The 20,605-nt window shown below is 46.9% G+C and overlaps 1 protein-coding gene across 2 annotated transcripts in view; it reads left to right on the top strand.

The window, feature by feature from the left end:
- LOC126482278 (peptidoglycan recognition protein 1-like) overlaps positions 1 to 20,605 on the top strand; it is a 113,986-nt gene that overhangs the window by 23,948 nt on the left and 69,433 nt on the right. The window contains exon 1 of one of the 2 annotated variants that reach the window (XM_050106264.1): positions 20,169 to 20,594. The exons of the other annotated variant lie outside the window; for it this stretch is intronic. Coding sequence (XP_049962221.1) covers positions 20,582 to 20,594 — 13 coding nt within the window. The 5' untranslated portion in view covers positions 20,169 to 20,581. Of the gene's footprint in view, positions 1 to 20,168; positions 20,595 to 20,605 lie in introns of those variants that run through there. 2 annotated transcript variants of the gene reach the window in all.

The raw sequence follows: 20,605 nt of genomic DNA, 5'->3' as shown, positions 1-20,605 counted from the left end.
CGCTCCCTTCAGATAAGGTAAAAAGTATTCTTTGTAATAAAAGCCGGCCGAAGTGGCCGAGCGGCTCTAGGCGCTTCAGTCCGGAAGCGTGCTGCTGCTACGGTCGCAGGTTGAGACTGAGACCGTGGGACAGAAACAGAAAAATGGCTTATCTTCCTTATGCTGGCCACAGGTCTAGAAAAATCGATAGACTCCCAGGGAAATATGGCATCCAGTGTATTTCGCTCCCTTCAGATAAGGTAAAAAGTATTCTTTGTAATAAAAGCCGGCCGTAGTGGCCGAGCGGCTCTAGGCGCTTCAGTCCGGAAGCGTGCTGCTGCTACGGTCGCAGGTTGAGACTGAGACCGTGGGACAGAAACAGAAAAATGGCTTATCTTTCTTATGCTGGCCACAGGTCTAGAAAAATCGATAGACTCCCAGGGAAATATGGCATCCAGTGTATTTCACTTCCTTCAGATAAGGTAAAAAGTATTCTTTGTAATAAAAGCCGGCCGAAGTGGCCGAGCGGCTCTAGGCTTTTCAGTCCGGAAGCGTGCTGCTGCTACGGTAGCAGGTTGAGACTGAGACCGTGGGACAGAAACAGAAAAATGGCTTATCTTCCTTATGCTGGCCACAGGTCTAGAAAAATCGATAGACTCCCAGGGAAATATGGCATCCAGTGTATTTCGCTCCCTTCAGATAAGGTAAAAAGTATTCTTTGTAATAAAAGCCGGCCGAAGTGGCCGAGCGGCTCTAGGCTTTTCAGTCCGGAAGCGTGCTGCTGCTACGGTAGCAGGTTGAGACTGAGACCGTGGGACAGAAACAGAAAAATGGCTTATCTTCCTTATGCTGGCCAAAGGTCTAGAAAAATCGATAGACTCCCAGGGAAATATGGCATCCAGTGTATTTCGCTCCCTTCAGATAAGGTAAAAAGTATTCTTTGTAATAAAAGCCGGCCGAAGTGGCCGAGCGGCTCTAGGCTTTTCAGTCCGGAAGCGTGCTGCTGCTACGGTAGCAGGTTGAGACTGAGACCGTGGGACAGAAACAGAAAAATGGCTTATCTTCCTTATGCTGGCCAAAGGTCTAGAAAAATCGATAGACTCCCAGGGAAATATGGCATCCAGTGTATTTCGCTCCCTTCAGATAAGGTAAAAAGTATTCTTTGTAATAAAAGCCGGCCGAAGTGGCCGAGCGGCTCTAGGCGCTTCAGTCCGGAAGCGTGCTGCTGCTACGGTCGCAGGTTGAGACTGACACCGTGGGACAGAAACAGAAAAATGGCTTATCTTCCTTATGCTGGCCACAGGTCTAGAAAAATCGATAGACTCCCAGGGAAATATGGCATCCAGTGTATTTCGCTCCCTTCAGATAAGGTAAAAAGTATTCTTTGTAATAAAAGCCGGCCGAAGTGGCCGAGCGGCTCTAGGCGCTTCAGTCCGGAAGCGTGCTGCTGCTACGCTCGCATGTTGAGACTGACACCGTGGGACAGAAACAGAAAAATGGCTTATCTTCCTTATGCTGGCCAAAGGTCTAGAAAAATCGATAGACTCCCAGGGAAATATGGCATCCAGTGTATTTCGCTCCCTTCAGATAAGGTAAAAAGTATTCTTTGTAATAAAAGCCGGCCGAAGTGGCCGAGCGGCTCTAGGCTTTTCAGTCCGGAAGCGTGCTGCTGCTACGGTAGCAGGTTGAGACTGAGACCGTGGGACAGAAACAGAAAAATGGCTTATCTTCCTTATGCTGGCCAAAGGTCTAGAAAAATCGATAGACTCCCAGGGAAATATGGCATCCAGTGTATTTCGCTCCCTTCAGATAAGGTAAAAAGTATTCTTTGTAATAAAAGCCGGCCGAAGTGGCCGAGCGGCTCTAGGCTTTTCAGTCCGGAAGCGTGCTGCTGCTACGGTAGCAGGTTGAGACTGAGACCGTGGGACAGAAACAGAAAAATGGCTTATCTTCCTTATGCTGGCCACAGGTCTAGAAAAATCGATAGACTCCCAGGGAAATATGGCATCCAGTGTATTTCGCTCCCTTCAGATAAGGTAAAAAGTATTCTTTGTAATAAAAGCCGGCCGAAGTGGCCGAGCGGCTCTAGGCTTTTCAGTCCGGAAGCGTGCTGCTGCTACGGTAGCAGGTTGAGACTGAGACCGTGGGACAGAAACAGAAAAATGGCTTATCTTCCTTATGCTGGCCAAAGGTCTAGAAAAATCGATAGACTCCCAGGGAAATATGGCATCCAGTGTATTTCGCTCCCTTCAGATAAGGTAAAAAGTATTCTTTGTAATAAAAGCCGGCCGAAGTGGCCGAGCGGCTCTAGGCGCTTCAGTCCGGAAGCGTGCTGCTGCTACGGTCGCAGGTTGAGACTGACACCGTGGGACAGAAACAGAAAAATGGCTTATCTTCCTTATGCTGGCCACAGGTCTAGAAAAATCGATAGACTCCCAGGGAAATATGGCATCCAGTGTATTTCGCTCCCTTCAGATAAGGTAAAAAGTATTCTTTGTAATAAAAGCCGGCCGAAGTGGCCGAGCGGCTCTAGGCGCTTCAGTCCGGAAGCGTGCTGCTGCTACGCTCGCATGTTGAGACTGACACCGTGGGACAGAAACAGAAAAGGGCTTATCTTCCTTATGCTGGCCAAAGGTCTAGAAAAATCGATAGACTCCCAGGGAAATATGGCATCCAGTGTATTTCGCTCCCTTCAGATAAGGTAAAAAGTATTCTTTGTAATAAAAGCCGGCCGTAGTGGCCGAGCGGCTCTAGGCGCTTCAGTCCGGAAGCGTGCTGCTGCTACGGTCGCAGGTTGAGACTGAGACCGTGGGACAGAAACAGAAAAATGGCTTATCTTTCTTATGCTGGCCACAGGTCTAGAAAAATCGATAGACTCCCAGGGAAATATGGCATCCAGTGTATTTCACTTCCTTCAGATAAGGTAAAAAGTATTCTTTGTAATAAAAGCCGGCCGAAGTGGCCGAGCGGCTCTAGGCTTTTCAGTCCGGAAGCGTGCTGCTGCTACGGTAGCAGGTTGAGACTGAGACCGTGGGACAGAAACAGAAAAATGGCTTATCTTCCTTATGCTGGCCACAGGTCTAGAAAAATCGATAGACTCCCAGGGAAATATGGCATCCAGTGTATTTCGCTCCCTTCAGATAAGGTAAAAAGTATTCTTTGTAATAAAAGCCGGCCGAAGTGGCCGAGCGGCTCTAGGCTTTTCAGTCCGGAAGCGTGCTGCTGCTACGGTAGCAGGTTGAGACTGAGACCGTGGGACAGAAACAGAAAAATGGCTTATCTTCCTTATGCTGGCCAAAGGTCTAGAAAAATCGATAGACTCCCAGGGAAATATGGCATCCAGTGTATTTCGCTCCCTTCAGATAAGGTAAAAAGTATTCTTTGTAATAAAAGCCGGCCGAAGTGGCCGAGCGGCTCTAGGCTTTTCAGTCCGGAAGCGTGCTGCTGCTACGGTAGCAGGTTGAGACTGAGACCGTGGGACAGAAACAGAAAAATGGCTTATCTTCCTTATGCTGGCCAAAGGTCTAGAAAAATCGATAGACTCCCAGGGAAATATGGCATCCAGTGTATTTCGCTCCCTTCAGATAAGGTAAAAAGTATTCTTTGTAATAAAAGCCGGCCGAAGTGGCCGAGCGGCTCTAGGCTTTTCAGTCCGGAAGCGTGCTGCTGCTACGGTAGCAGGTTGAGACTGAGACCGTGGGACAGAAACAGAAAAATGGCTTATCTTCCTTATGCTGGCCACAGGTCTAGAAAAATCGATAGACTCCCAGGGAAATATGGCATCCAGTGTATTTCGCTCCCTTCAGATAAGGTAAAAAGTATTCTTTGTAATAAAAGCCGGCCGAAGTGGCCGAGCGGCTCTAGGCTTTTCAGTCCGGAAGCGTGCTGCTGCTACGGTAGCAGGTTGAGACTGAGACCGTGGGACAGAAACAGAAAAATGGCTTATCTTCCTTATGCTGGCCAAAGGTCTAGAAAAATCGATAGACTCCCAGGGAAATATGGCATCCAGTGTATTTCGCTCCCTTCAGATAAGGTAAAAAGTATTCTTTGTAATAAAAGCCGGCCGAAGTGGCCGAGCGGCTCTAGGCGCTTCAGTCCGGAAGCGTGCTGCTGCTACGGTCGCAGGTTGAGACTGACACCGTGGGACAGAAACAGAAAAATGGCTTATCTTCCTTATGCTGGCCACAGGTCTAGAAAAATCGATAGACTCCCAGGGAAATATGGCATCCAGTGTATTTCGCTCCCTTCAGATAAGGTAAAAAGTATTCTTTGTAATAAAAGCCGGCCGAAGTGGCCGAGCGGCTCTAGGCGCTTCAGTCCGGAAGCGTGCTGCTGCTACGCTCGCATGTTGAGACTGACACCGTGGGACAGAAACAGAAAAATGGCTTATCTTCCTTATGCTGGCCAAAGGTCTAGAAAAATCGATAGACTCCCAGGGAAATATGGCATCCAGTGTATTTCGCTCCCTTCAGATGAGGTAAAAAGTATTCTTTGTAATAAAAGCCGGCCGAAGTGGCCGAGCGGCTCTAGGCGCTTCAGTCCGGAAGCGTGCTGCTGCTACGGTCGCAGGTTGAGACTGAGACCGTGGGACAGAAACAGAAAAATGGCTTATCTTCCTTATGCTGGCCAAAGGTCTAGAAAAATCGATAGACTCCCAGGGAAATATGGCATCCAGTGTATTTCGCTCCCTTCAGATAAGGTAAAAAGTATTCTTTGTAATAAAAGCCGGCCGAAGTGGCCGAGCGGCTCTAGGCGCTTCAGTCCGGAAGCGTGCTGCTGCTACGGTCGCAGGTTGAGACTGACACCGTGGGACAGAAACAGAAAAATGGCTTATCTTCCTTATGCTGGCCAAAGGTCTAGAAAAATCGATAGACTCCCAGGGAAATATGGCATCCAGTGTATTTCGCTCCCTTCAGATAAGGTAAAAAGTATTCTTTGTAATAAAAGCCGGCCGAAGTGGCCGAGCGGCTCTAGGCGCTTCAGTCCGGAAGCGTGCTGCTGCTACGCTCGCATGTTGAGACTGACACCGTGGGACAGAAACAGAAAAATGGCTTATCTTCCTTATGCTGGCCAAAGGTCTAGAAAAATCGATAGACTCCCAGGGAAATATGGCATCCAGTGTATTTCGCTCCCTTCAGATGAGGTAAAAAGTATTCTTTGTAATAAAAGCCGGCCGAAGTGGCCGAGCGGCTCTAGGCGCTTCAGTCCGGAAGCGTGCTGCTGCTACGGTCGCAGGTTGAGACTGAGACCGTGGGACAGAAACAGAAAAATGGCTTATCTTCCTTATGCTGGCCAAAGGTCTAGAAAAATCGATAGACTCCCAGGGAAATATGGCATCCAGTGTATTTCGCTCCCTTCAGATAAGGTAAAAAGTATTCTTTGTAATAAAAGCCGGCCGAAGTGGCCGAGCGGCTCTAGGCGCTTCAGTCCGGAAGCGTGCTGCTGCTACGGTCGCAGGTTGAGACTGAGACCGTGGGACAGAAACAGAAAAATGGCTTATCTTCCTTATGCTGGCCAAAGGTCTAGAAAAATCGATAGACTCCCAGGGAAATATGGCATCCAGTGTATTTCGCTCCCTTCAGATAAGGTAAAAAGTATTCTTTGTAATAAAAGCCGGCCGAAGTGGCCGAGCGGCTCTAGGCGCTTCAGTCCGGAAGCGTGCTGCTGCTACGGTCGCAGGTTGAGACTGACACCGTGGGACAGAAACAGAAAAATGGCTTATCTTCCTTATGCTGGCCACAGGTCTAGAAAAATCGATAGACTCCCAGGGAAATATGGCATCCAGTGTATTTCGCTCCCTTCAGATAAGGTAAAAAGTATTCTTTGTAATAAAAGCCGGCCGAAGTGGCCGAGCGGCTCTAGGCGCTTCAGTCCGGAAGCGTGCTGCTGCTACGCTCGCATGTTGAGACTGACACCGTGGGACAGAAACAGAAAAATGGCTTATCTTCCTTATGCTGGCCACAGGTCTAGAAAAATCGATAGACTCCCAGGGAAATATGGCATCCAGTGTATTTCGCTCCCTTCAGATGAGGTAAAAAGTATTCTTTGTAATAAAAGCCGGCCGAAGTGGCCGAGCGGCTCTAGGCGCTTCAGTCCGGAAGCGTGCTGCTGCTACGGTCGCAGGTTGAGACTGAGACCGTGGGACAGAAACAGAAAAATGGCTTATCTTCCTTATGCTGGCCAAAGGTCTAGAAAAATCGATAGACTCCCAGGGAAATATGGCATCCAGTGTATTTCGCTCCCTTCAGATAAGGTAAAAAGTATTCTTTGTAATAAAAGCCGGCCGAAGTGGCCGAGCGGCTCTAGGCGCTTCAGTCCGGAAGCGTGCTGCTGCCACGGTCGCAGGTTGAGACTGAGACCGTGGGACAGAAACAGAAAAATGGCTTATCTTCCTTATGCTGGCCACAGGTCTAGAAAAATCGATAGACTCCCAGGGAAATATGGCATCCAGTGTATAATTCGCTCCCTTCAGATAAGGTAAAAAGTATTCTTTGTAATAAAAGCCGGCCGAAGTGGCCGAGCGGCTCTAGGCGTTTCAGTCCGGACGCGTGTTGCTGCTACGGTCGCAGGTTGAGACTGAGACCGTGGGACAGAAACAGAAAAATGGCTTATCTTCCTTATGCTGGCCACAGGTCTAGAAAAATCGATAGACTCCCAGGGAAATATGGCATCCAGTGTATTTCGCTCCCTTCAGATAAGGTAAAAAGTATTCTTTGTAATAAAAGCCGGCCGAAGTGGCCGAGCGGCTCTAGGCGCTTCAGTCCGGAAGCGTGCTGCTACTACGGTCGCAGGTTGAGACTGAGACCGTGGGACAGAAGCAGAAAAATGGCTTATCTTCCTTATGCTGGCCAAAGGTCTAGATAAATCGATAGACTTCCAGGGAAATATGGCATCCAGTGTATTTCGCTCCCTTCAGATAAGGTAAAAAGTATTCTTTGTAATAAAAGCCGGCCGAAGTGACCGAGCGGCTCTAGGCGCTTCAGTCCGGAAGCGTGCTGCTGCTACGGTCGCAGGTTGAGACTGAGACCGTGGGACAGAAACAGAAAAATGGCTTATCTTCCTTATGCTGGCCACAGGTCTAGAAAAATCGATAGACTCCCAGGGAAATATGGCATCCAGTGTATAATTCGCTCCCTTCAGATAAGGTAAAAAGTATTCTTTGTAATAAAAGCCGGCCGAAGTGGCCGAGCGGCTCTAGGCGTTTCAGTCCGGACGCGTGTTGCTGCTACGGTCGCAGGTTGAGACTGAGACCGTGGGACAGAAACAGAAAAATGGCTTATCTTCCTTATGCTGGCCAAAGGTCTAGATAAATCGATAGACTTCCAGGGAAATATGGCATCCAGTGTATTTCGCTCCCTTCAGATAAGGTAAAAAGTATTCTTTGTAATAAAAGCCGGCCGAAGTGGCCGAGCGGCTCTAGGCTTTTCAGTCCGGAAGCGTGCTGCTGCTACGGTAGCAGGTTGAGACTGAGACCGTGGGACAGAAACAGAAAAATGGCTTATCTTCCTTATGCTGGCCACAGGTCTAGAAAAATCGATAGACTCCCAGGGAAATATGGCATCCAGTGTATTTCGCTCCCTTCAGATAAGGTAAAAAGTATTCTTTGTAATAAAAGCCGGCCGAAGTGGCCGAGCGGCTCTAGGCGCTTCAGTCCGGAAGCGTGCTGCTACTACGGTCGCAGGTTGAGACTGAGACCGTGGGACAGAAGCAGAAAAATGGCTTATCTTCCTTATGCTGGCCAAAGGTCTAGATAAATCGATAGACTTCCAGGGAAATATGGCATCCAGTGTATTTCGCTCCCTTCAGATAAGGTAAAAAGTATTCTTTGTAATAAAAGCCGGCCGAAGTGACCGAGCGGCTCTAGGCGCTTCAGTCCGGAAGCGTGCTGCTGCTACGGTCGCAGGTTGAGACTGAGACCGTGGGACAGAAACAGAAAAATGGCTTATCTTCCTTATGCTGGCCACAGGTCTAGAAAAATCGATAGACTCCCAGGGAAATATGGCATCCAGTGTATAATTCGCTCCCTTCAGATAAGGTAAAAAGTATTCTTTGTAATAAAAGCCGGCCGAAGTGGCCGAGCGGCTCTAGGCGTTTCAGTCCGGACGCGTGTTGCTGCTACGGTCGCAGGTTGAGACTGAGACCGTGGGACAGAAACAGAAAAATGGCTTATCTTCCTTATGCTGGCCACAGGTCTAGAAAAATCGATAGACTCCCAGGGAAATATGGCATCCAGTGTATTTCGCTCCCTTCAGATAAGGTAAAAAGTATTCTTTGTAATAAAAGCCGGCCGAAGTGGCCGAGCGGCTCTAGGCGCTTCAGTCCGGAAGCGTGCTGCTACTACGGTCGCAGGTTGAGACTGAGACCGTGGGACAGAAGCAGAAAAATGGCTTATCTTCCTTATGCTGGCCAAAGGTCTAGATAAATCGATAGACTTCCAGGGAAATATGGCATCCAGTGTATTTCGCTCCCTTCAGATAAGGTAAAAAGTATTCTTTGTAATAAAAGCCGGCCGAAGTGACCGAGCGGCTCTAGGCGCTTCAGTCCGGAAGCGTGCTGCTGCTACGGTCGCAGGTTGAGACTGAGACCGTGGGACAGAAACAGAAAAATGGCTTATCTTCCTTATGCTGGCCACAGGTCTAGAAAAATCGATAGACTCCCAGGGAAATATGGCATCCAGTGTATTTCGCTCCCTTCAGATAAGGTAAAAAGTATTCTTTGTAATAAAAGCCGGCCGAAGTGACCGAGCGGCTCTAGGCGCTTCAGTCCGGAAGCGTGCTGCTGCTACGGTCGCAGGTTGACACTGAGACCGTGGGACAGAAACAGAAAAATGGCTTAACTTCCTTATGCTGGCCACAGGTCTAGAAAAATCGATAGACTCCCAGGGAAATATGGCATCCAGTGTATTTCGCTCCCTTCAGATAAGGTAAAAAGTATTCTTTGTAATAAAAGCCGGCCGAAGTTGCCGAGCGGCTCTAGGCGCTTCAGTCCGGAAGCGTGCTGCTGCTACGGTCGCAGGTTGAGACTGAGACCGTGGGACAGAAACAGAAAAATGGCTTATCTTCCTTATGCTGGCCACAGGTCTAGAAAAATCGATAGACTCCCAGGGAAATATGGCATCCAGTGTATTTCGCTCCCTTCAGATAAGGTAAAAAGTATTCTTTGTAATAAAAGCCGGCCGAAGTGGCCGAGCGGCTCTAGGCGCTTCAGTCCGGAAGCGTGCTGCTACTACGGTCGCAGGTTGAGACTGAGACCGTGGGACAGAAACAGAAAAATGGCTTATCTTCCTTATGCTGGCCACAGGACTAGAAAAATCGATAGACTCCCAGGGAAATATGGCATCCAGTGTATTTCGCTCCCTTCAGATAAGGTAAAAAGTATTCTTTGTAATAAAAGCCGGCCGAAGTGGCCGAGCGGCTCTAGGCGCTTCAGTCCGGAAGCGTGCTGCTGCTACGGTCGCAGGTTGAGACTGAGACCGTGGGACAGAAACAGAAAAATGGCTTATCTCCCTTAAGCTGGCCACAGGTCTAGAAAAATCGATAGACTCCCAGGGAAATATGGCATCCAGTGTATTTCGCTCCCTTCAGATAAGGTAAAAAGTATTCTTTGTAGTGTTAAAAGCCGGCCGAAGTGGCCAAGCGGCTCTAGGCGCTTCAGTCCGGGAGCGTGCTGCTGCTACGGTCGCAGGTCAAATCGTGCCTCAGGCATGGATGTGTGTGATGGCCTTAGGTTAGTTAGGTTTAAGTAGTTCTAAGTTTGTAAGGTGTCAGGCAAATCCAACACCTTCCATGAAAACCCTGACGTGATAAGCAAATCCAGTAGTATGTCACATAGTTCCGAATAAATCGTGACAATAAATTAACCAAAGTAATACGAGTAACGAGTGAGCAAATGGAATACCACAGACTAAGACACGAATGCGTAAATGCATGTCATAGCTTCCCACCATGAGACAGACGCAGTTCCGAGGGGAGAAACGAGAACAGAAGCCGAGAGCAGAACCGTGTTAAGCTAGAAGACCCTACGATAAGGGACGGACACCCACGTCTCCAGCTAGCCGCTAGGACCACCCCCCAGCCCATGTTAAAAGCTAGAGCCCTCCAGAAGAACAGTATAGATCTTACGATAACACTAAAAGGGCCACCCCAGCTGCAAGTTTTAGCGTGAGACTTTTTCGCGTCTCTGTTACGTCAGGACCAACCCCCAGCCCTTGTTAAAAGATAGAGCCCTCCAGAAGAACCGTATAGATCTTACGATAACACTAAAAGGACCACACCAGCTGCAAGTTTTAGCGTGAGTCTTTTTCGCGTCTCTGTTACGTTGCAAACTTTAAATACATTGCCCCACCATGAAAAGTATAACGTTTCTCATTGGATAGACAGAATTTTTGTAGGTGGAGCTTAAGGTTAACATTGAGACCCTGATTGGTCAGATGAAAACACAGCCAGATAGGTTTTTTAAACCAACTTCAGTAAATTGTAGTAGGGAGAAGTTAGGAGAGAGCTGCTTCCGAGACGGCGAGGTGAGCGGAGCTGTGCTGTCCGCCGCCCCCTGACGAACACCGACAAGGTAATGAACGCACGCGATGCCGCATAACAGCGCATAGAGCTTCACTCAGAACTGCAGAAGTCTCATCTGTTACACCCCGTTTTTGCGTAATACTAGTGTCGATCGTCAGTTAAGCCGGCCGCGATGGTCTAGCGGTTCTGGCGCTGCAGTCCGGAACCGCGGGACTGCTACGGTTGCAGGTTCGAATCCTGCCTCGGGTATGGGTGTGTGTGATGTCCTTAGTTTAGTTAGGTTTAAGTAGTTCTAGGAGACTTATGACCTAAGATGTTGAGTCCCATAGTGCTCAGAGGCATTTGAACCATTTGATCGTCAATTAAAGCTCATGGTGTTCACATTTGCCACTTGAAGTAAAAATCTGAAACGCGATGATTTTTCTGTTATATAGTTATTGAGAAGCCACATCAGCCACTGTAATTTACGACAAACTAGTCAATTCCCTAAAAAACACGCTCAGAGCGTTGTTGCACGAAAGTGGTAGGGAGACACAATATGGAACAAACAGACACCACGCAGAATGTTAGAAGTTCTATGGGACTGATGACCCCAGATGTTAAGTCCCATAGTCCTCAGAGCCATTTGAACCATTTGAACCTGGATCACACTGTAGGTAGAAAACTTATGCACACTGACATATATCTCCATGACTCGAGCCATTACCATCTGTCACAAGGAAATTCGGTACTAAGTCTCTGATCCATAGAGCTCGAACACTTGCAGACAACTATAGCCTTGCCGAATGATTGCAACACTGACGAACAGTGTTCCGAACGAATGGGTACTCAGGCCGACAAAATGAACGAGTGATGCAATCAAAATTAAGAACTCCTGAGAAAGAGGTTGAGACTGAGACCGTGGAACAGAAACAAAAAATGGCTTATCTTCCTTATTCTGGCCAAAGGTCTAGAAAAATCGATAGACTCCCAGGGAAATATGGCATCCAGTGTATTTCGCTCCCTTCAGATGAGGTAAAAAGTATTCTTTGTAATGTTAAAAGCCGGCCGAAGTGGCCGAGCGGTTCTAGGCGCTTCACTCCGGAACCGCACTGATGCTACGGTCGCAGGTTCAAATCCCCGGAACCGCGCTGCTGCTACGATCGCAGGTTGATATCCTGCCGCGGGCATGGATGTGTGTGATGTCCTTAAGTTAGTTAGGCTTAAGTAGTTCTAAGTTCTACGGGACTGATGACCTCAGTGTTAAGTCCCATAGTCCTCAGAGCCATTTGAACCATTTGAACCTGGATCACACTGTAGATAGAAAACTTAAGCACACTGACATATATCTCCATGCCTCAAGCAATAACCATCCGTCACAAGGAAATTCCGTACTAAGACTCTGATCCATAGAGCTAGAACACTTGCAGACAACCATAGCCTTGCCGAATAATTGCAACACTGACGAACAGTGTTCCGAATGAATGGGTACTCAGGCCGTCAAAATGAACGAGTGAGGCAATCAAAATTAAGAACGCCTGAGAAAGAGGTTGAGACTGAGACCGTGGGACGGAAACAAAAAATGGCTTATCTTCCTTATGCTGGCCAAAGGTCTAGAAAAATCGATAGACTCCCAGGGAAATATGGCATCCAGTGTATTTCGCTCCCTTCAGATAAGGTAAAAAGTATTCTTTGTAATGTTAAAAACCGGCCGAAGTAGCCGAGCGGTTCTAGGCGCTTCACACCGGTACCGCGCTGCTGCTACGGTCGCAGGTTCAAATCCTACCTCGGGCATGGATGTGTGTGATGTCCTTATGTTAGTTAGGTTTAAGTAGTTCTCAGTTCTAGGGGACTGATGACCTCAGATGTTAAGTCCCATAGTCCTCAGAGCCACTTGAACCATTTGAACCCGGATCACACTGTAGATAGAAAACTTATGCACACTGACATATATCTCCATGCCTCGTGCCATTAGCATCCGTCACAAGGAAATTCGGTACTAAGACTCTGATTCATAGAGCTCGAACACTTGCAGACAACCATAGCCTTGCCGAATAATTACAACACCGACAAACAGTGTTGCGAACGAATGGGTACTTAGGCCGTCAAAATGAACGAGTGATGCAATCAGAATTAAGAACGCCTGAGAAAGAGGTTGAGACTGAGACCGTGGGACGGAAACAAAAAATGGCTTATCTTCCTTATGCTGGCCAAAGGTCTAGAAAAATCGATAGACTCCCAGTGAAATATGGCATCCAGTGGATTTCGCTCCCTTCAGATAAGGTAAAAAGTATTCTCTGTAATGTTAAAAGCCGGCCGAAGTGGCCGAGCGGCTCTAGGCGCTTCAGTCCGGAAGCGTGCTGCTGCTACGGTCGCAGATTCAAATCCTACCTCAGGCATGGATGTGTGTGATGTCCTTAGGTTAGTTAGGTTTAAGTAGTTCTAAGTTCTAGGGGACTGATGACCTCAGATGTTAAGTCCCATAGTGGTTAGAGCCATTTGAACCATTTTTAGCATATTTCGAAATATAGATATGAGGAGACGTAATAAACGGGAATGGGGGAGTCCATGTAAATAATTCTTGGGGGTCCGGTTCTCAATTTATTAAAATCTCGCTGGCCATCATATCCACCAGAGCTGTTAAACACAGACAAGTATGGAGGAATAATAAGGGGAATTCTCATGATGTCACAAACTTGAAAATGACGTCTACCAAGTTCGTATGGCCAAACATTAGCTTCTGGTGGAAGTGTTTCGATAAAAAATGCCAGCTTACATCATTTGTGCTGATTATAATATCAAGTGTAGAGGAATCACATTTCATTTGAATCTGGAGTCATTCAAGCGATTTTTTTGTGCACATGAATTTTCGTTGCGCTGTTTACTTTTAAATAATCGGTTTTATTTCTGTCATCTGACTTTAGATTTCCTATCAGTGCAACTCTAAGTGCGCTCTGGTTGAACGCTGCACATAGCAAAATATGTTACAGGCATTTTCGGGAAGTGGACATGGACGGAACATCAGTTTCGTCATTCCGTATTAAGAAATATGCTGCATTAAAGAAGTAACCTTTTCATGTCACATACTTCTGTTACTTATAGTCCGTCTTGATTGCATAAATGTTTATTCATTTGACAGGTTTCGGTTCCTCTACAACCATCTTCAGACCTGCAATTTCGTTACAGGAGTAGCCCGTCCACACTCTGCAACCTTCACATGCTGAATGTGACCCAGCATGTGAAGGTTGCTGAGTGTAGTCGGGTACTCCTGTAACGAAATTGCAGGTCTGAAGATGGTTGTAGAGGAACCGAAATCGGTCATATGAATAAACATTTATGCAATCAAGACGGATTATAAGTAACAGTGTATAAAAACTGATTGCGGTATCTCTGCAGACAGTATTTTTGCAATGTCACATACTTCTCTTCTTGGTTGTTCGAAACGTATAACAAAAAGATAGTTACATTGATGTGGTGAAATGCACCGTGTTATTTGATCAAGTAGGCACTTAAGACCAGAAAATTGGTAGAAAATGCCTTCCTAATGTTGTAACCACTGCAGCATTTACTATTTAAAACTACAGTTGCGTGCACACGGCAAAAATTAAGAGCAAGAAGCAAACGTCTGCTAATGTTTTGGACAAAAAAGCAATATGGCGGCGCTGCCTTCAAAGCAAGGTACAGCGGAAGCCTGTAGAGCCATCTTCCCTTATTATACCTCCATGGAAAGAATACCCGTTTCAAGGAATAGCAGTGGGAGCTCTGAAAAACAAAAGAGCATCAAAGGGCGTGGTGGGCGTCAGGCGGAATAGTGCTCATCTCACAAGACTTCCCGTAAACGTGACGTCACGTGCAATATCGACAATCGAAGCGGCAGGTACCGTATTCAGTTTGGCATATTTAACTGTTTTGCATTTTAACTTGCAGTATGCCATTTCAGGGCAGTGGTGCATTAAAATGTATCACAAATACGTCACCCTTATCGTTAATTGTCAGTTACTAACGCACTAACGATACAAGCGTTCAAAAGATATATGATAACTCTGAATGTCCACTAGCGTAATGGTTAAAATAGTGGTTTAGCGTGTACGGTTCTAGTTATGTTTACAACTTATTAGTTCTGTAAATTATCCTTCTTTTTCTGTTGACTTTATTTTTCTTTGTAAACGAATGGTACTTTGATATGCACGGAGCAAGAAGTCTAGGTATAAATTGTTTTGTCTAAGTGTGCGATATTTATTTTGTAACAAATGGAAGTTTCCAACTAATATTTTCGAATCTAAAATACTGTGTTTTGTGCTAAATTTTACAAGAAGACCAAAAACTTGTGACACCGATGTGAACTACACAAGAAACAAATATGACGGTAGATAGAGGGAACAGTGTTATCCCAGACAGTGATACGTACTAACAGAAGTGGACAAAGTTAGTGTGAAACTTCCTCCGTTCTGTCCGGCTGAAGCAGAATATGCAATCGCAGGAATACAGAATGAAGCAACCAAATTCAGTTACTTGTTAGTACAGCGAGAGCCTCGGTTTTTTCGGATAAAATTTTAAATGCTCTCTGGCTAGACAAACTTCCCGGTAACTTCCGAAATATTTTAATTATTTCCTAAGAAAATGTGAGAAAACTAGCGCAAGTGGCTAATCGAATGATGGAGATGCGAAGCACTCAGGAACTTCAATCATCTTCAGCGCAAAGTGTCCCCTGTGGCGTGTGATTCTTTTATATCAGTGAAAGATCCAGATCTACGGAGCGACAGTACCAATCGCGACGACGTTTCGAGTATCAGAGGTCGCAGCTAGCCGAGATACGACAGTTCAAGAAGGTAGTGCTATTTTCATTTTCGATACGGCTCAAACTGCAGACGCGAGAAATGTGTCCACCCTTACCGTTGGAAAAGTGAGGGGAACTCTAACCGGCAGACACGGTAATGGCTCAGTGTTCTACCGCAACAGTTATACCAGGCCGCCAATATCGATTGTTTTGTAGAGGTAAAACTCAGAATTACGCTTCCTAGTTCACAGCAGTGCTGATTGTTTCTATTACACCAGCGTGTACAGAGGATAAAGTTAAAGAGGCAGACTAAAAACTTTACGCTGCAAATCGATCTGAGATTAAAACTTACGGATCAAAGTTATTAAATCTTGATTTAGGTTTATAACGCAGTTTTTAGTGGGCTTCCACCGTAGCTAACACAACGAAAGTTATAGTCACTGCATACTTTCTTCATCAGTTTGGCTTATTAATAGACCTGAACAGACATGTATTAGTTGACAGTAATAATCAGTTACATGTGGCTGCAGTACAGTGTGCAGTTGATCTGATGGAGCAGAGAAAATCCACAAGCAATCTTGGAACACGTTGCTATCCGGAGTGGCTGAGCGGTTCTAGGCGCTACAGTCTGGAACCGCACGACCGCTACGGTCGCAGGTTCGAATCCTGCCTCGGGCATGGATGTTTGTGATGTCCTTAGGTTAGTTAGGTTTGATTAGTTCTATGTTCTAGGGGACTGATGACCTCAGAAGTTAAGTCCCATAGTGCTCAGAGCATTTTTTTTTTTTTTTTTTTTTGGAACACGTTCGTGACAGCCCCGAAGTTATGTGTTTTGTGACCTTAGCAAATTGGAAGTGTACAATCCTTTCTTTGTCATGGAAAAAACTGTCACTAGTGTTGTGTGCTTGTAGCACGCCTTCGCCAGCTCACCGGTCGGCACAAAGAAACATTGCATAGCGGGTACTGAACTGGAAAACCACCTATCACAAGAGAAGACCAAAACACGTCCCCAGGCTAAGCGCCGATAACGCCCCCGGGTAGCGTGCATATAGACCGCCGGCGCCGACCGAGCTGTCTCAGTCTCCAAAGCTCACTACGTCGCATCGGGACTCAGCTCGCACTGCACCTTAATACGCCGCACTGTGCTTTAGTCTTCCAAAGCGATAGCCGTCGCCTCGCAATTTAGCTAGCTGTGAGGGAACGTTAATCATTGCATATAGCTGTGATATGGACGCGGTCAACCACACAACTTCAAACTGAACATTATTGAAGTTAAGTACTCAATTGGTTCCTGTAATAAAGTGGATTTGAACCACGTGTGCATTTTGTGTTGTAATGAGAGGAAACCGGCCACCCACCTACCATACCAACCTCTCCTCATCCAGCCTGGAACCACAAAACACTACAGGGGGACACAGCCACAACATGTTGTGTATCTGGAAGTGCTTTAGAACTTTTTAATTCCACAGATCGATGAATATGTTCGAGATGGGATGGTTTATCCTCTCACTGCCTCACGCAAGTTCGATGTTTCCTCGATAATCACAACCCAGGTAGGGTGGATTGGCCACAAAGGGCCAATAACATGGCACCTCGCTCCTCAGACTTAATGCCATTAGATTTCTTTCGCTGGCGTTTAATTAAAGACCATGAGTATGTTGCTCCCCTACCAAACAATTTAGCCGACCTGCAAAATGGATTCCACGCTACTGTTTCACAAGTTACGCCCGATTTACTACAACGAGTTTGGGAATAAACTGATTACTGGTGGTGTGTTTGCCGCATCACAAGTGGTATTCAACATCGAACCAAAATGACACTTGACATCTTATGTGGAACTTGAGGTTGTTTGCTACATGATGACACATCTACCGATTCGGTAAGTGATCTCAATAAATTTCCGCATCATTCCAAAGTCGTAAAGTCCTTTCCGATTCATCCTGTATTTTGTTCGTTGTGTTACGCCTTCTGCACCACTTGTTAGCAGCAGACACGGTGGCTGCGCCAAAGACGGAGACGGCGTGGAGTTTTAGAATTATTTATTGAACTTTCTTTACAATTTCTCCCTCGTCGTCGCTGCCCAGCCCTGCGGATCCCTTCGCCTGGCTGCTGCTGTCTAGATTCTCCGCTGCTGAGCGCACTCGGGAGCTGAAGCCAGGATGCCCTGTGGTTGAGATGAACTCGTCGGCACTCGGCGCGCCAGTATGGGCACGCCCTTGGAGCCGCGTCGCCGTGAGGTCAGCTGCCGACGCCTGCTGCACCGGTGCCTGGGAAGCCGTCAGTCGCTTTGTCTGCGAGGTCCCATCGTGGACGGACCACGCGCCGTGGGGCCGGGTTGCCGTGAAGTCCGGGCGTCAGTCCCCGGCGGCAGCTGTGACCAAGACCGCGCTGCGGCCGGTCCTGCTGGAAGTTCTCGTTGTAGTTAGTCAGTCATGTTGCCGACCGAACTCGGGCCGACCTCCAGAGCTGCAGTTGACATCTGGCGGCGAACGGATGACTCCTGCGAGCTGGAACAGACTTCCGGAATCGTCAGCTACGAAGACTGAACATTCGGACACGGACCACGTCCGTCCTCAGATCCGAACTGCTTCCTAATGGCTTCTGTCTGTTGCTGCCTGCACTCCACTATTTATATCCGGCAGGAGGACGTTTTTTACCCTCAGTGGTAGCTTTTTGTTATTACTCCCGCAGTATATTGCAGCGTAACTTAGCGTGCTGGCCTCACTTCTCCTTACTCAGCACTCCCCAGGCTTCGCTCGGCGCTCGGTCTGTGTGCGTCCTTGCGTCAGTCTATTGGTAGACTGCTGCTGTCAGCGAGGCTATCTGTGCCTGCCTACTTCGCAACACCTCGGTCACCGGCGTGCCTCTGTTTTGCCATTCTCCACTGCGTGAAGCAACGCTTTCTACATGTGGCTGCAACAGTCGTTTTTCGACTTTAGGACGCAAAAAAAGTGAGGTCATAAGCGCCTGATTGTTCGTTGAGTACATCGGTCCAGCGGCTCTGCTCTTTGCTATTCACACGCGAGATGAACTGATTTTACGGTTGGTAGCTGCCTCAGCTGCTCTCTCTCTCAGTTGCAATCAACACTGAAATGGCATGGCGCGGACGACTGGCGGCGGCGGTTCAGCGACATGGCGCAGAGGGGACGTCAGCATTTCACACTGACGTGGCGCTGGCAGAGAGACGCGGGACGGTCGTGCTACGAATGGATCAGTATATGTCGTCTTCATCGGGCAAAAATATTGATGCGCTGGATCTTTTGTGACTCGTAAACGTTGAGCAGCGAAGAAGATTCCCAGTACATACGTTACAGTTAAAAAAAAAAAAAAAAAAAAAAAAAAGGGGGAAGAAAGATGGCACATTCGATGCATTCCACTTTTACAGATTGGCCCAAAAATGTTTCTCTCTTGCGTTAGACAAAGTGAAAGACATCATTCAGAGAAAAGCTACGAAACTGGATTCTTTTGATCATAATTCCTAGTTTTCGCACGATTTTCATTTGAACGAGTGCCTAGATATTGCTGATTTTACGAGAGACGTTCAAAATATTACGACTCTTTTCCAAAATCGGATCATATGTAAATATTTCATTGCTGTCGCCCAGAAATGGCTCGTTACAAAGCTTACTTTCCTACTATGTGACAGAGATTTTGCCCTTAGAGAGAGGAACAAAATATCCTTTCACCCAGAAAACTGGATTCCAGTCATTACCAACACCAAGGGCAACATATTCCTTCTGTACATGAGAGAACCAGAGGGTTTCAGGGATCTTAGCGCACTACCCAAAACTTGCACAAAGGCTTATTCGAAATAAATGAATATGTCTGGCAACACATTTCATCCGACAATCTTACTACTCTAAAGGGAGGGAATGCACCAGACGTAAACCGGCCAGCGACTACATTGTTGCCGGCCGGATGGCCGAACGTTTCTAGGCGCTACAGTCTGGAACCGCGCGACCGCTACGGTCGCAGGTTCGAATCCTGCCTCAGTCATGGAAATGTGTGATGTCCTTAGATTAGTTAGGTTTAAGTAGTTCTAAGTTCTAGGGGACTGATGACCTCAGAAGTTTAGTCCCATAGTGCTCAGACCATTTGATTTTTTTGACTACATTTTTCAATGCAAACTTCTCAAAATGTGCCCAGTGGTTTACTTATTTGAGAAGTGTCACAATAACTGCGCGCAACAACGGAAGTCAAACCAATTTACTATCAAGCTGGGATGTCATACTAAGTCATCGAAAAATCACTTTAGTTTCACCAAACTCGAATGAGAAATACTGGATAATGAAGAACACACGCGAATCCCAGAAAAGCGTTTCTTTTTTTTATGCGAAAGTAAAAGTTTTAACGAGCAGCTATCTACAGACACAAATGTAGCTTTGCGTCATCAACATAAAACAATTTTTTTGGGGCTTAAAAAATTAATGAAAACAGCTTCGCGCAACATGGACATATCCGCCACGCGTCCGAACGGTTGGCCACTGGTGGCAACCACCGAACTTTTCGCAGCCACTCCATCTTTGTGTGAGCTGATTAATTTGCTAACATGGAGGTGGTGCGAAACAGCGCCACTTCCCCGCCAGACGTTCGATCCACGCCACTTGTGCGTGAAATGGGCCTACGAATTGCGACTCTTTCAACGGACGCATGAACAGACTGGAACCACAATCTGATTACGTGTTGTTTCGCCACGAGCACTTCCTGTGGGTGACGCATGCTTCGGCGGACTTCACAGCATTGCTGCTTCCTGTGTGACGTAAGTGGTAACTGATGTACTGCACTGCGCCTCACGTAGGAAGGCGGCCAAATATTCAGCTGTTCTGCGCATCCCCCTCCATTAACCACTGGCAGCCAATAACATTCATTCTCTTTCCTAGTGGCTAGTCGAGAGTTACGAGAACATATCTCCTGCAAGCTTCGCTGTTACCATACTTCGCTACAATGCAATTTCATTCACAGAGCGGGCGAATTATTCATTGAAATGTCGATGTTATTTACTTATAGCAGTGTAGCCGTGAATGCGCATCTTTCAACGTGTTAGTGCGATTCCCAAATAAAAAAAAAAAACCGTGAAGTGCTTCACAAGCAGACCAGGGGAATTATTTACCGCGTTTCCAGTTTCCTTCAAACGTGAATGTGGAAGTGGGACTTCCATCGTTATTGTTTTGAAGACAAAAGAACAGACTGCAGATGCGTGTGGTGTAGACAGGAGAACTATACAGCGAATTATAAATGAAAGTGTCAGAGCAGTAGGAGCTGTCAGAAGTTGGTTTCGTGTCGCCTGAAGAGCGTCTAAATCGCAAGAAACTTTTAAGGCGTCTTCGAAATGTGTGTGAAAGGTGAGTATTCG

This window comes from Schistocerca serialis, chromosome 5 (genome assembly GCF_023864345.2).
Source record: "Schistocerca serialis cubense isolate TAMUIC-IGC-003099 chromosome 5, iqSchSeri2.2, whole genome shotgun sequence".
In the NCBI taxonomy this organism is placed as follows: domain Eukaryota; kingdom Metazoa; phylum Arthropoda; class Insecta; order Orthoptera; family Acrididae; genus Schistocerca; species Schistocerca serialis.
This window is presented reverse-complemented; position numbering and strand designations above follow the sequence as displayed.